The 15,395-nt window shown below is 36.6% G+C and overlaps 1 protein-coding gene and 1 long non-coding RNA gene across 9 annotated transcripts; one reads left to right on the forward strand and one right to left on the reverse strand.

Moving 5' to 3' along the window:
• The first annotated feature begins 8,293 nt into the window (after nt 1-8,293).
• Nucleotides 8,294-11,545, forward strand: LOC132204947 (uncharacterized). Of its 3 annotated transcripts, XM_059633740.1 has the most exons (9): nt 8,294-8,579; nt 8,644-8,752; nt 8,925-9,318; nt 9,400-9,686; nt 9,793-9,969; nt 10,031-10,257; nt 10,316-10,523; nt 10,695-10,943; nt 11,001-11,545. In XM_059633740.1, exons 6-9 carry the CDS (start codon nt 10,252-10,254, stop codon nt 11,531-11,533), a joined length of 996 nt encoding a protein of 331 aa, XP_059489723.1. In that variant the 5' UTR covers nt 8,294-8,579; nt 8,644-8,752; nt 8,925-9,318; nt 9,400-9,686; nt 9,793-9,969; nt 10,031-10,251; the 3' UTR covers nt 11,534-11,545. The 3 variants fall into 3 exon arrangements, with proteins under 3 accessions (XP_059489723.1, XP_059489722.1, XP_059489724.1); XM_059633741.1 differs by having other exon boundaries at nt 8,535-8,752; XM_059633739.1 differs by lacking the exons at nt 10,316-10,523; nt 10,695-10,943; nt 11,001-11,545 and having other exon boundaries at nt 10,031-10,251.
• LOC132204948 (uncharacterized) lies at nt 9,860-12,057 on the reverse strand. 6 transcript variants are annotated; one of them, XR_009442622.1, is made up of 4 exons: nt 11,735-12,056; nt 10,996-11,468; nt 10,699-10,919; nt 9,861-10,463 (listed from the first exon to the last, which is right to left on the reverse strand). It is a non-coding gene; the product is annotated as an uncharacterized LOC132204948 (long non-coding RNA). The 6 variants fall into 6 exon arrangements; XR_009442619.1 differs by having other exon boundaries at nt 9,864-10,463; nt 11,081-11,468; nt 11,735-12,038; XR_009442620.1 differs by having other exon boundaries at nt 9,865-10,463; nt 10,699-11,099; nt 11,217-11,468; nt 11,735-12,038.
• Nucleotides 12,058-15,395: the final 3,338 nt, after the last annotated feature.

A 15,395-nucleotide genomic window follows, 5' to 3' on the forward strand; every position in this document is an offset into this window, starting at 1 on the left:
CTCGAATATTTTAATAATGTCATGGATGTAAATATTGAAACAAATTGGGCTAGAATTCATACCTTGTTTGAAGCCATTTGATTGAGTAAAAAAACTCTGAAAGTGAAATTCCATCATATGCATTTGTTGGATTATTTGGAATAATTGATACAATTAATTTATTTTTTCCCATTTTTTATTTAAAATATGTTCAAAATATTAAAAAGTGATATAAACTATAGTGAAAAAAATACACTAAGTTCTTGTTTTGGTTTTTATTTTCATTTTCATAAACAATAGTTCTCAATACAACCAGCAGTGCTGAACTTTTCTTTCTTAGTGGCGTAAAATTTTATTTTCAAGGCATAAATATTAATGAATTATACAATAAAAAAAATTTAGTTTGAAGTTTGAAATAATTTAATAACTGAAAAGCTCAGCCAGAAGTCTCACAAGTGTCCATTCTTGCCAGGAAACGCCGACTTTCTCGTTTTCCCAACAAGTTGAAAAGTCCTCTCTCAGCAACAGTGTGTGCATGTCCGTGGCTGCCAACAATGACAAAATCGCATTTCGCGTGCTCTGCTTTCTGTGTACAGTACAAAGGGACGGAGAGAGCGCGCAAATGAAAAGGAAAGCGCACCGGCCCTTCACATAATCCCGGGGCTTTATAGTGCACTCTGAGTCAGCCGCAGTAAGTGAAGTTCGCTGTTCGCAGCGACTTTCTCCGAGAGAATTCTCACTTTAAATGAGCATTTTTATTTCGCCCTATGATTTATGTTCATTTTTATTGCCGGCAGGCCGAGAATGAGAGAGAGAGAGATGCGCGACCTCACTTCTTGATGGCTTCTTCTACTTCGACGTGCCTCGCTCTTACGGCAGCTTAATTTATTCATCTTGTTGTGCTTTTGGTGCAAGAGAGAGAGAGAGAGAGAGAGAGAGAGAGAGAGAGAAGAGAGAGAGAGAGAGAGAGAGAGAGAGATGAGAGAGAGAGAGAGAGAGAGAGAGAGAGAGAGAGAGAGAGAGAGAGGTAGAGAGAGAGAGAGAGAGAGAAGAGAGAGAGAGAGAGAGAGAGGAGAGAGAGAGAGAGAGAGAGAGAGAGAGAGAGGAGAGAAGAGAGAGAGAGAGAGAGAGAGAGAGGGTGGGCTGTGTCTGTAGTAGGGAAGAAATGCCAATACAACCACTTTTTCACTTCCGGTATGGGCAAATGGGCAAAAGGTCATGGGCAAAAGGTCAAATGGGCAAAAGGTATATGGGCAAAGGTATATGGGCAAAGGTATATGGGCAAAGGCATATGGTGGGCATAAGGGTCAAATGGGCAAAAGGTCAAAAGTTCAAAAGGTCAGGGTCAAAAGGTATATGGGCTAATTAATGGGCAAAGGTATATGAGCTAATTAATGGGCAAAACAAATGAATGCTCGCGCAATGCGCAGTTGAGTTTTAATGATGGGAAATTAATGGAGGGAAATTAATTAATTGATTTATAAAATTATGAAAAATTAATAGGATTATTGATTTTTTTAATAAAAATGACAATAAATGGGATAAATTATTAAAAAATCGAATTTCAGTATTGATTATTGATTTATTGAGTCTTCTTTTTTTCTGGCACAAATCGATATTTTGAAATCCTTATCTCTAGACATTTGACCATATTGAAGGAAAAACCAGAGCCCATAAATTTATATTGTTCTGCTTCCTTCAATATACTATAACAACGACTTGTTAGTTCTATGTCAGGGTTAGATCAAATCCTATTAATCGCAGGTTCGGCTTAATTTCCTCAACTTAATTAACTCAGACAACTTCAAAAACTAATTTCAGATTTTTCCAAGATGGAAAACAAATCAAAATCGGCAGTTTGAAAAGAATTAAAGAAAGATTTTATTTGATGAAAATTCAATTCAAAATTATTTAATTAGAGAATAATGGAAAATCGGTAAATTAATTCAAATCATGAATATTATAAATTTGTATTGTTTGTGTAGGTAGGAATTAGGATGGGTAGGAAAATAATTGATTTTACATATTATTTGAAAATAATGGTTGAATGCACTCGGAGAAAATCACTCGAATATTACAAGTTCGATTTCTTGCACTCGGTTCGGGGTTTTGTACTTGCTTTAATGATGTGAAGAGACGAGCAGAAATCTTGCAGAGAGCTGAACTGCGCTGGCTTGCAGTCAGGCTGGGGTTGCACAGGGTGAAGCAGAATGACCTCGGGAGTCAGGGTGACGGACTCCGATGAGCAGCGAGAAGTCACGCAATGGACGACGTGCACTTCGCTCCCAATTACGCCGGGACGGCTCTGCGTTGCCGGACCAGTTGATGGTGATCGAACGGCCCCGCAGGGCGCCTAGGGTGTGCGCGAAATTCGGTCAGTTTAATTTGCCTTACAAAAATCGGGGATGGAACGGTCAGAAGGCCGAACGGGTTATGTCGCTCTAAATTTGTAAAAGGGATTTTGCGGATAATTTCAACTTACGTTAGAAACTCCAACAATTCATTTGGAACCTCCAATTGACGAGAGGATTTCGGTCGCTCGCTCCTCGAGCGGCGCCGACTTTTGAGACTTGACGTCTGCAAGGCGACTGACACGAAAACCGCACGAGGCCAATGGCCTTTGCCCTTGGCACCTATGCTGCTGTTATCAGCTGGGTGTATTGCTGATTGAGAGGTGGGAGGTGTGTGTGTCGTGCTGCTCTGGAAGTGAAGCTGGTTGCATAAATGCAGGCGCTCACCGGCACACACACTCCGCTTTTCTTTCTTCTCTTTCTCTGCTTGCTGCTCTCGCAGTTACACACGGCACTCGAGTGAAATGATGATAAAGTCACACGCAAAATAAAAGGAAGGCAGGGTGTTTTAGGGATGGATATATTTGTGTATTTCATAATTTTAATTAAATATCCCAACAACTTAGCTGATATGCCTGAGCCTTTATTTGAAATTGCAAAATTCTTTTTCATCACTTTATCGCCTAATTTAAAATCACCAGGTCGTCTACGCAAGTCATAATAATGCTTATTTCTCTGATTAGCGTCTGCAATTTTTTGCTTCACTAAATCATAGATCTTTTTCAATTTCGGAAAACGATTTGCATAATTTTTAACTTGATTTGGGTCGTCAAAATTTGACTCGGACGAAATTGCGTTTGAACCTGAAAAACTTGGCTGTCTGCCCATAAACAAAAAATAAGGTGAAAAAGTGGTAGTTTCATGTCGGCTACTATTCATGGCAAAAGCTATGTGGGGTAAAAATTTGTCCCACTCTCTATGATCATCTTGAATAAAACATCTCATGACAGTTTCGAAAACTCGATTTACTCGTTCGGTTGGATTTGCTTGTGCGTGAAAACGAGGTGTGAATTGAAGTTTAAAATCATACTTTCTGGCTAAATCTTTAAATTGATTGCTACAATAATTTTTAGCATTATCCTGAATCATTAATTGTGGTGCTCCGTACGAAAAAATTACTTTCTCAATTGAATTACAAATTGCATTTGCTTTTGCGTCTTTCAGGGGAATCAAAATTGAAAATTTTGTAAACAAATCTACTAAACAAAGAACATATTTGTGACCATTTTTGCTACGCGGAAATTCGCCCACAATATCTGAGCACACAACTTGCCAAGGTGAATTTACGGGATGTGAATTCATTAATCCAGCAGGAGCTGCTTGAACTGGTTTTTGTGCTAGACACGTTTTACAATGGGAAAAAAATTTACTGATATCTGCGCGCATTCTGGGCCAATAAAATTGTTCTGAAATTCGATTGAAAGTTTTGTAAAATCCAAAATGTCCTGATTGAGGGGCATTGTGCATTGCTTCAAAAACTTTAAATCTCGAGCACTTAGGGACAACTAATTTAAATTCGGCTTCATCTAAGGGATTCCAACTTTTACTCAATTTATACAATTTATTATCAACTACTTTGAAAAGTGGAAATTGTGCTGGATTTTCCTTCACGCGCGTTATCATGCTCAAATACCATGTGTCACGAATTGGGGTATTCAAAGTTATTGCTGAAACTTTAATACTACAATTGAAAGAACGAGATAAAATATCGGGAACAACATTTAATCTGCCAGGGCGGTGAATTATTTCAAAATCAAATTCCTGTAATTTATACTTCCAATTCGCAAGTCTGCCTTTGGGATTTTTATGGTCTTGCAAATATTTTAGAGGCTTATTATCAGTAACAACAAAAAATTTGTTATAACTTAAATATCCTGCTAATCGCTCAATGGACCAAACTATCGCAAGGGCTTCCTTTTGGATTGTTATATAATTTCTCTCGGAATCATTTAATAAACGACTGACGTAAAAAATTGGGTGTTCACCGTCATCGAAAACTTGAGTCAAAACTCCTGAAATTCAAACATCAGATGCATCAGTGTGCAAATAAAATGGACGGTTGAAATCTGGCAGTTTCACGACTGTGTCTGAAACAGCGGCCTGTTTCAGCTTGACGAACGCATCGTCTTGCTCTTCATTCCACGCAAAGGGAATTTTCTTTTTGAGAAGTCGCAAGAGGGGTTCAGCTAAAACACTGAAATTTGGGATCAATCTGCGGTAATACGAAAGTGCGCCGTAAAATCTTTTGATTTCCGTACAATTTTTGGGACGAGGAAGATTCAAAATTGAAGCGGTTTTGTCTGGATCGGTGTGCAAACCAAATTCATCAAGCACGTAGCCTAAAATTTTAATTGATTTTCTAAGAAATCTACATTTCTCCCAATTTGGAGTTAAATTGGCTTCTTTGAGTAAACGAAATAATTCAATTAATACCTTAATGTGTAATTTGAAAGTAGGGGTTGCAACAAAACAATCATCAATATAAATCCTTATGTACTTTCTAATCCAAGATTTCGCAACAACAAAATCTATTACTCGCATGAAACCTGGACCTGAATTTTTAGCTCCAAAAGGGATTACTTTGAAACAAAACTGACCTCTTTCAGGTATGAAAAATGCTGTTTTTAATTTACTCTCAGAATCTAATGGAATTTGCCAATACGATTTTTTCAAATCAATTGAACTCAAAAATTTTACATCACCTAATCCATCCAAAATGCTTGTCAAAATTGGGACTGCATACGCGTCACTCACTGTTACTTTATTTACTTCACGCATGTCCACAACAAATCGCGGCTCTTTACCTTTACTTTCGCCATTAACGAGAAATACTGGACTCGACCAAGGACTTATGCACGGTTCAATTACATCTAACTCTAACATTTTGTCGAGCTCTGCGTGCATTATTTTTAATTGAGCAGGTTGAATATAAAACTGTTTGGTTTTCACTGGTTTTGCATCGCCAGTATCAATTTTATGCTCCATTACATTTGTGCGACCTAAGCCTTTGGGAAAATTGCTCTTAACCTCGGCGATCGTTTTCGCGAGAATTTCTTTCTCCTCCGCGCTAAGTTTGTCACCATCCACCGTTAGAGAATAAATTTTCGGAATCTCATGCGCCACATCAGAGGAAAAGAACCATTCACCCCGTGAAACATCGGGAACAAATCCGGTTTTTAACCAAAAATTTAATCCAAGAATCAAACTCTGCTCTACCGCGGGCACTACTAAACAATTTACTACAAAAGTTTGTCCTTCAATACAAATTGGCAAATCAATTTCTCCAATTACTGGTTTTTTGGAATTATCTGCTAATTCAACATTGGCAATATTCGATTTTTGCAATTTTAATCTCAATTTGTCAATTAAACGCTTGCCTGGACCACCTAAAATACAAGCAGATGCACCTGAATCCAAAAGTGCAACAGAAGAAATATCAAATATTTTGACTTCTAGAAAAATCCGATCGTCATCTGAGATTGCTTTTTGATTTTCTGAAGACTCTGATTTTTCTCTTGCGCTTTTTGATTTTGTATTTTCGTGCTTATATTTGAGCAAAATGCCACCAAGTTTGCGTCTAATTACATCGGTCCTAATCTTATTCACGTGTCGTTTCCAATCGCTACCTGAACGTGAACATTTTTGTCTCGCCGTGTTAATCAAATGAACGCGAGCAAAGCAATGAGACTTTCGTCCTCTGCGACGGCAACTCTCATTTTTACAATCTACATTTGATACGCCTTGCGTGCCGCAGCCGATGCAAAACGTATTGCACACTCGCACAGTGCATTGCCGATAATGATGTCCGACACGACGGCAATTCCAACAAGTACGCGCTAAAATAGCTGGGTCAATTTTCGCACTTCCGCAATTCTCGCATTGATCAGGGGAATGATGAGAATTTTTGGCGTCTGGAAAATCGCTAGCGACAGTGTGTGCATCCAAGTGCGGATCACAAATAAGCGTCGGCGAAGGGCCGTGCGGCTCATTTGGCTCACGCGCTGGTGCGCTCCTCTCGCTACCATTTTCAATCAAATCCAAAATTTCTGACTGATTATCATTTTTATAAACTAGACCTGGCTCAACGGGATCGTCTGGAGGGACGGGATCGCGATAGCTATGAATCAAATCAAATATGCTCTCTAATTTTAGCGACTCGTTAATCAGCGACTCGATTGAATCGATACTTGACCACGGTAAATTTGACAGCCAAATTGGGTGCAAACGAGCTCTGAGAAACAGAAATTTGTCTCGCTCACTGGGCTGCACATCGAGCAAACTGAACATAAATTGCATGTTGGCAATATAAATATTCACTCGCTCTTTGGGACCCTGAGAACGTGATCGCAACTGCTCCCACAATTTGCTCTCATAATTTGCCGGGCGGAAATTTAGTTTCAGATCTGGGACTAACTCGGACCATTTTGACCATTTATGTCGGTTTGCCAAGAACCATGTTCTAATTGGGCCATCAAAAAGGTTAACTGCTGAGTTCCAAAAATCAATTTCACTCAGGTTACTTGAATCAAAATTTAACCCTACTTCTCGCAAGAAAAGAGAAAGTGAAAGTTTTTGTTCATCGCCGTCATACTTCAAATTCCACTCCGAAACGGGAATTGTCTTAGCCATGACGCGTGAATTGACACAAATCGGGGGTAATCTACTTGGTATCGCGGTACCAGACGCAACATCAAATTGCATGGGCACCAAAACCATGTCATGAGAATTAATGTTCAAATCCATCTTTAAATCTCTGACTCTAAAATCGTGTTTACTCGGAAACAAACAACATAAGTGTGTCTTACTCTACAAAAGAATTTTTACACACGATCAAAATGTAAACTATTTACGAGAGGCCAACCTTGTTTTTCTGACAGATGTCAAGAATTTCTGACAAAAATTACTCTACAAAATTGCTCACGCGGAATGCTAAAAATTACGCTCGCGAATTCCGACTCAAAAATGCACTACTAGAATTTGGTAAATTACCCTGGAATTCTAAACTTTCGGAGACAAAGCACAGAATAGAATATTCTAGATCTCGCTGGATCACAAATTTTACTTTAATTTGTCAAATTAAATTGGGATTAAGTGAGTTGGGCGCCATATAACAACGACTTGTTAGACTCTATGTCAGGGTTAGATCAAATCCTATTAATCGCAGGTTCGGCTTAATTTCCTCAACTTAATTAACTCAGACAACTTCAAAAACTAATTTCAGATTTTTCCAAGATGGAAAACAAATCAAAATCGGCAGTTTGAAAAGAATTAAAGAAAGATTTTATTTGATGAAAATTCAATTCAAAATTATTTAATTAGAGAATAATGGAAAATCGGTAAATTAATTCAAATCATGAATATTATAAATTTGTATTGTTTGTGTAGGTAGGAATTAGGATGGGTAGGAAAATAATTGATTTTACATATTATTTGAAAATAATGGTTGAATGCACTCGGAGAAAATCACTCGAATATTACAAGTTCGATTTCTTGCACTCGGTTCGGGGTTTTGTACTTGCTTTAATGATGTGAAGAGACGAGCAGAAATCTTGCAGAGAGCTGAACTGCGCTGGCTTGCAGTCAGGCTGGGGTTGCACAGGGTGCAGCAGAATGACCTCGGGAGTCAGGGTGACGGACTCCGATGAGCAGCGAGAAGTCACGCAATGGACGACGTGCACTTCGCTCCCAATTACGCCGGGACGCGATATTCCGAACCCCACATCAATTGGGCGCATTGTGTGGAATTGGCGCTCAAATTCAAAATTCCCAGAGTTTGATCATTAAAAAATCAGTCAAGAAAGCGATAGAATTGAAAAAAAATATTTAATTGACACTGAATGAAAATAATATGTCTTTGAAAATTAATTTGAACATTTTAGAACAACAAATCTTTATATAAAGCGTTCTAGTTGGAAAGTTTACAGATATTTTATTGTTGACTCCACAATACACGTGCACTTGATCATACTGCAATTGCACCAAATATTATCAATCCTTTTGTTTACTTTTGGCCTTTTGTTCTGACGAATGAAAAGAAAAAAATTCTTATTAAATAATGGCAGTAGCAAGTCCCACTAAAAATATTTTTCCCACGTCCTTCAATACAATCTGTGTGGAGAGCTCAACAGAAAAGATTGTTTTGAGGGCTATGTTGCAAAATGAATCTGATGCCAATCAATGGAAAGAAGATTTTTGTGCTATTAGTAGATCTCAGTGGACAGTCCTTTACGAAAGGGATAATCTCGAGAGGTGAGATAACATAATTTTGCCTGGATAAATATGTAAATTATAAGTATATTTATAAATTTTATAGGTTTGTTGTTCACAAAAAATGGTATTGTCACTTCAGCAAGTTAAACAAGACTGAAAATTCTACAAGGAGCACTGACTGCAAGGCTAAGCTTGATATCAAAATTAAGCTGGTATTTATATATTTATTAATACTTTTGAATTGTTGAATTAATTGTTATATAGTTTTTTTCGTTATTATATCATTGTTGATTGTTTTTTATAAATTAATTAATTAATTTGTAACAATAAATATTTTCCAATTTATTTAAAATAAAATAAATAAATAAATTTTATATTTTGCAGAATACTAGAAATACAAGAAACAAAGACAAATACATTAGGCCTGATAAAAATGGAATTAGTAGACCTGCAGTGATCACCATCACAGGGGTGCACAATCACCACCTTAGAAGTGCTGATACGCTTCGACTGAACCGAGTTCCCAAAAGTCTCGAAGATACTTTTATGTCATATTTTGATGATGGTAATACCCCAGCGCAAGCAAGGCGCTTGCACGAAGATCTCCTCGTGTCCGCTGACGCAATGGTTGATTTGGCTGATAATGCACACAATCCAACACGGCGGTGTGTGCATCATATGCATGAGAAGTGGAGTAAAAAAAACTTTGGAGGTCAAAGTGATTCACCTTTAATGAAAATCATTGAAAAGAACGAAAATAACTACTATTTAGAAAGAGGTACATATGATAAATTAAAATAGCAACAAAAAATTTAATCACATATTTTGTATTTTAATTAAAAAAAAAAAAATTACTTAGACACCCAAGTTTATGTGACGGTGAAGGATGAAAATTGGGCTGTTTTGGTCGTGACTCCAATCATGAAAAGGGTGCAACACTTAGAATCTGCAAAAGAGAGTCTATTCGTAGATTCAACATCAAGTGTTGATGTGACCCACTGCACTTTAACCTCAATGACTGTTCCCTCAAAAGCAGGGGCTCTTCCATTGTGCCTGCTGCTTCACAATGGCCAATCAGAGGATTGCTATAAATTAGCCTTTTCCCTGGTAAAAGATCATTGCCCAAAGGCATTTGGAGGAAATACGGTAAAAAATTTAAAATTTTTTAAACTTTAAATAAGAATACAGTTTGAGAATATTGTGTAATATCAAAGAAATAATATTTAAATTAACCCAATAAAAATTTTATAAGGAGCCCCTCACTACAATGACTGATGACAGTTCTGCTGAGAGAGGACCTCTTGCTGCTGTGTGGCCATCATCTCGCCAGCTATTGTGCACTTTCCATGTATTATCAAAGGAATGGAAATGGCTCCTATCTAATTCTACCAAGGATGTGAGGAAAAAACTGATGGGCCTATTTTACAAAGTATAATTTAATTTACTTTTCTATAATTTTAAAATTTAATTTAATAGCAACTTAAATTCAGGTCGTTTATGCTGCAAATCAAGAGGAATTTGACAAAGGAGTGGATGAGATCCAAAGTTTGAAGTCAGAAAAAAAATTCGTTGCTCGGTTTGAACTACCTACCTAAAAAGAAAAAATGAATGGGCTATTTACAAAAGGAGTGATCTTCTATTAAGAAACAACCACACCAACAACTATGCAGAGTCCAGCATCAAAATTGTTAAAGAGGCTGTACTTGATAGAATGAAGGTTGTTGATTTAGCAGTTTTAATAACAAGAATGAGATAGAAATATAATTTTATTGCAGGCATTCAATCCTGTGGCCTTGGTAGAATTTGTAATTGGGCCCATGGAGTCTTACTACAAGCGGCGGCTCCTTGACCATGCACATAATCGACACTCAGCCCACTCCATTGTCTTCCACAAGTTACTAAGCAGGATGGAAAAGATCAAACCTGAATCAATCAAACAAATTGAGGAGTTTGTTTTTTCTGTCCCAAGTGCTAACAGAAATGGTAAATATTAATATTATTAATAAATTATGAATTTAATTTAAAACAAGTGTTGGGGACCTAAAAAATTCCAATTGAAAAAAAATCAATGTCAAAATTTGTCTACATAAGAAACCATTTATGAATTTGGTAACTATTACATAATTAAATTTTTAATAATTTAAACATATTCAGGCACCTTTTATGAAGTCCATTCAAAGATTGGTGTGTGCTCCTGTCCAGTTGGTGAGGGTGGTGCATTCTGCAAACACCAATCTCTGCTTGTTAAATACTTCAACATCTCCATGCCCTCGGCTCCTCCACTTCTTAGTGGCGATCGACTCGAACTTGCTCGCTTGGCCCTCGGCAGCAAATGCCCTGACTTGAAATTCTTTTTAGGCCGAACAGAAGTTGATCCAACTGAAAAGGAGCCAAATTTAGATGGTTGGTTAATGTAAAAACAATAAAATATTTTAAAATATATAATTTCTTTAACAATAGTTGCTCATTTTGTGTCGGATGCACAAGTGGAATTTGACGAAGAGCTTCACGCATGCGAAATTCATAGTGAAGAACAAGACCTTGATCCTTTTGATGAGGCTGAGAAAGAAGATTTGGTGAATGAGTGCAAAGATGCATTTGCCAGCTTGATCGAGTTGGCCAAAACTGATGCATCAAACGAATTGCTAAGAAAGTTAAGTAAGGCTTTGAACAAACCGAAGAGTGCACCTGCTGCCACAGCTTCCATTGTTGCCATCTATCGGCAGATTGGTTCTGTCTGCTCACGAAGTGGACGAATTCCCATTCAGTCAAGTGGGCGAGCAAGAAGACGAAAGGGTGTTTCGAAAGGTGCTGCTCAAGTTCCACAAGGCCGTCCACCAAAAATCAAGCAACACAATACACCAGAGGTGCAGAAATCCACAACAAACCAAGGCAAAAGAAAGGTGACTCCATCTTTAGTCAGTCAGCCTAAGAGACAAAGAAATTTAAGTCAAGCTGTTCGAGAAAATGTAGCAAACGCCAAATCACACTAGTTTAATAAATAGCTTTTGAATAAATTAAAACTGTTTTTCAAAAAACCTTTTCATTTTTGTTTATTTATGTAGTAAAATAGTGAAAAGTATCAGCAGTAATTTTAGTTATTTAAAAAAATTATCATTTAACAACAAATTAATTAAAAAAATTAAAGATATTTAAAAAAAAAAATAATTAATAATATGAATAATTATACATACCTCAAAAAATATCATTATAGGTTTTGTGAGAAAATTCAATTATAGTGTTAAGTTGATCTAAATCGAAACAATATTTTGCACAGCGTTTCGTCCGTGTATTTGTTTACCCAGCACCCAGCTGTTGTGCGTGCTCCAGCTGTATTGTGTGGTCAACGATAAAATATCTGTAAACTTTCCAACTAGAACGCTTTATATGAAGATTTGTTGTTCTAAAATGTTCAAATTAATTTTCAAAGACATATTATTTTCATTCAGTGTCAATTAAATATTTTTTTTCAATTCTATCGCTTTCTTGACTGATTTTTTAATGATCAAACTCTGGGAATTTTGAATTTGAGCGCGAATTCCACACAATGCGCCCAATTGATGTGGGGTTCGGAATATCGCATCCCGTCCCTCCAGACGATCCCGTTGAGCCAGGTCTAGTTTATAAAAATGATAATCAGTCAGAAATTTTGGATTTGATTGAAAATGGTAGCGAGAGGAGCGCACCAGCGCGTGAGCCAAATGAGCCGCACGGCCCTTCGCCGACGCTTATTTGTGATCCGCACTTGGATGCACACACTGTCGCTAGCGATTTTCCAGACGCCAAAAATTCTCATCATTCCCCTGATCAATGTGAGAATTGCGGAAGTGCGAAAATTGACCCAGCTATTTTAGCGCGTACTTGTTGGAATTGCCGTCGTGTCGGACATCATTATCGTCAATGCACTGTGCGAGTGTGCAATACGTTTTGCATCGGCTGCGGCACGCAAGGCGTTTCAAATGTAGATTGCAAAAATGAGAGTTGCCGTCGCAGAGGACGAAAGTCTCATTGCTTTGCTCGAGTTCATTTGATTAACACGGCGAGACAAAAATGTTCACGTTCAGGTAGCGATTGGAAACGACACGTGAATAAGATTAGGACCGATGTAATTAGACGCAAACTTGGTGGCATTTTGCTCAAATATAAGCACGAAAATACAAAATCAAAAAGCGCAAGAGAAAAATCAGAGTCTTCAGAAAATCAAAAAGCAATCTCAGATGACGATCGGATTTTTCTTGAAGTAAAAATATTTGATATTTTGTGAATTATATGGGGTTATATTTAATTTGATTTTCTTTAATTTTTTATTTTTGTAGTTTTAAATTACTTAATGTATTTTTATCAATGTATTTCACGCATATGAAGAGAGAGAGAGTTTAGCAGTAGCATAGCATTTTATGCGCCGAGAGAAAAAAAGCTGCGCGCGGGCTCTCCGTTCGAGCCGCGCCGTGTCCTTTGTTATATGTTGTTTTTTGTTGTCGCGCGGGCGACGCGGGCGACGCGGGACAAATTTCTTTATGTTAAAAAATATAAGGATATTTTTAAGGCGCTCATTGGTCTATTTAGTTAGATAAGGAGGAGTTTATTTTCTCGTCAAACCGATCTGAGCCAAAAAGTAAAACGACAGGTGAGACTTCACCTTCCGCAGGTCGAGAGTGCAGGACCATTTGACTCAAATTAGCTGAATCAAAAGTTGTGGCTGATCTTTTGACGAGAAAATACTCCAACCCGAAAGGCACTCATCCACGCCGCGCTCTGAGCCAGGAGCTAAGGTTAGAGTTATTTTACGCTAATTTGTGCCCATTTACTGTTGTACCGACGGCTTGTTTTTATTTGATTTTAATTTGGAAAGGAAAAAGTTCATTCTCTTAGAGTTTAAGTTTCAGTTAAAGTTAATTGAAAAGAAAGACTGTCGCTCCAAAGCAGTCCGCAAGCCTTTACGATTTTAAGTTACGTTTTAAGGACAAAAATCTCTCTCTCGGTTGTATTACGATTTTAAGGAACCTTGGTTTAGTTCTGTTTCATTAAATACAGAATTGATTATTTTTAATTTACGAAAATTATAAAACTCAGTGGAACAAAATTATAATATTTAAATTTTGGTGTATCGTTTAATTTTTGATTACATAAAATAAAAATAATTACACTTTTCTTCGTTCTCAAAAACTTAAAATATTTTGTTTAAATGAAAACAAATCTAACCTAGACATAATTTTAAATAATAATAGTAGACTATTCAAATAGAAGAAAATAGATTTTAATTAATAAATCAATCCAATAAGAGAATTAAGATTAATATAAAATAAAAGGTAAATATAAATAAATTCGCTCATTATGGCCAGGCCTGAAAGTGTGTTTCTATGAAGTACTTATTGGAGTAGGTGCGCATTCTGTACTAGGGTACCTTTATTGATACAAAGCGCCGAAATATTTATTTATAAATATTCTATCATATAATAGAGGCACCTGCCAGGGTGCGTACTCTCGGGAGTCGTAAAGATATACAGGCGCATTTTACTCCCCTCACTCTTTCGGACGGACCACCGAATGAATGAAAAAGGTTGTCCATTCACTTTCCCTTTTACCTGCTCAGCTGAGTTATATAGAAAATAGAAGTCCGTGAAAATAAATAATCGCTCCTATAAGTCTTTATAGATTCGCGCGCAAAGCGGTTTGGTTTTCGGGGTTTGCTTAAATTGAGAATTCCTATCCTGACATATTTTTAAATTCAAATTTACGCTCTAACAAACCCAGAATAAAATAACAACCCCAATTCAAAATAATTAAAATAATTTTAATTAATATAAAGAATAAACCCCCCCGCTTTCACATGGTGTCATTCGTTTTTCTCACGCGCCAAGATAATTAATATTAATAATTGCATCTCATAATATTAAAAAATTTCAGAAAATTTTATCTTTTTTCTTTTTATTGGATTATTTTTCCACTCTTTTTGTTTTTAGTAAATTTTTCTTTTTCTTTAATTTTTTTCCATAATAGGAAATTATTCATATAATAAAGTATTTTCATCATTAAAAATTAAAGGTTTTTCCATTTTTATCAATTTATTTACATAATTAAAAAGAAAATTATAAGCAAACAAAAAGTTCCACACAAATTAAGAAAAGAATAAACCAAGTTTTAGGGATCTAAGATTTTCGGCATAATTTTAGTTTAAATTAAAGCCTCACAGAACTGTATTTTTCCAAAATGGCGAAAGCTAAATCAGTTGGAGCGGAATTAATCCATTTAATTCCTAGTTTTTCTGGAGAGAAAAATGCCACGCCGCTAATAACAGAATACGTTTCTATAATTGAGAGAACTGGAGATACGCTAGGTTGGGACGATGATTTAAAAATTCATGTGGCTATGACAAAACTAACAGGACGCGCACGAACTGTTGCGACTAGAGCTGGTTTAATAGAAAAGAAAAAATGGAGTGAATTCGCAAAGAATATAATTGCACTTTTTTTACCTTATGAAAGCCCCGCCGAAAAAATGGCATAATTCTCCTTAGCACAGCAAAAAGAAGATGAACCAATTATTGATTTCGCTACTCGTATCCGATCAATTTATATGAATGCTAATCCGCCAGTGGCAGATGCTGATGGATCTCTCACTCTATATATGAAAATTTTAGATTCAGCTTTGTTGTCTCAATTTATTCAAGGTTTAAGGGATGATGATATACGTCGCAGAGTAATTGAAAGACACTGTGACTCATTTGAAGATGTTTATAACGCAGCAATCGAAATTTCTAGCGACGACAGACACAATAAAATGTGTTCTAAAAATAGCGTTGTAATTAACGCTTTGCATTATATTAAGGAAGCACACAAATCAATTGATAATAAA

Source organism: Neocloeon triangulifer, unplaced genomic scaffold (assembly GCF_031216515.1).
Source record: "Neocloeon triangulifer isolate White Clay Creek 2 clone unplaced genomic scaffold, ASM3121651v1 ptg000026l, whole genome shotgun sequence".
NCBI lineage: Eukaryota > Metazoa > Arthropoda > Insecta > Ephemeroptera > Baetidae > Neocloeon > Neocloeon triangulifer.

Coding starts and splice junctions, on each gene's coding strand:
- LOC132204947 (XM_059633739.1), top strand. CDS start 8,386: ATGGCAGTAGCAAGTCCCACTAAAAATATTTTTCCCACGTCCTTCAAT. Junction 9,687..9,792: donor AGGCATTTGGAGGAAATACG/GTAAAAAATTTA, acceptor AAATTTTATAAG/GAGCCCCTCACTACAATGAC. Junction 9,970..10,030: donor TGATGGGCCTATTTTACAAA/GTATAATTTAAT, acceptor ACTTAAATTCAG/GTCGTTTATGCTGCAAATCA.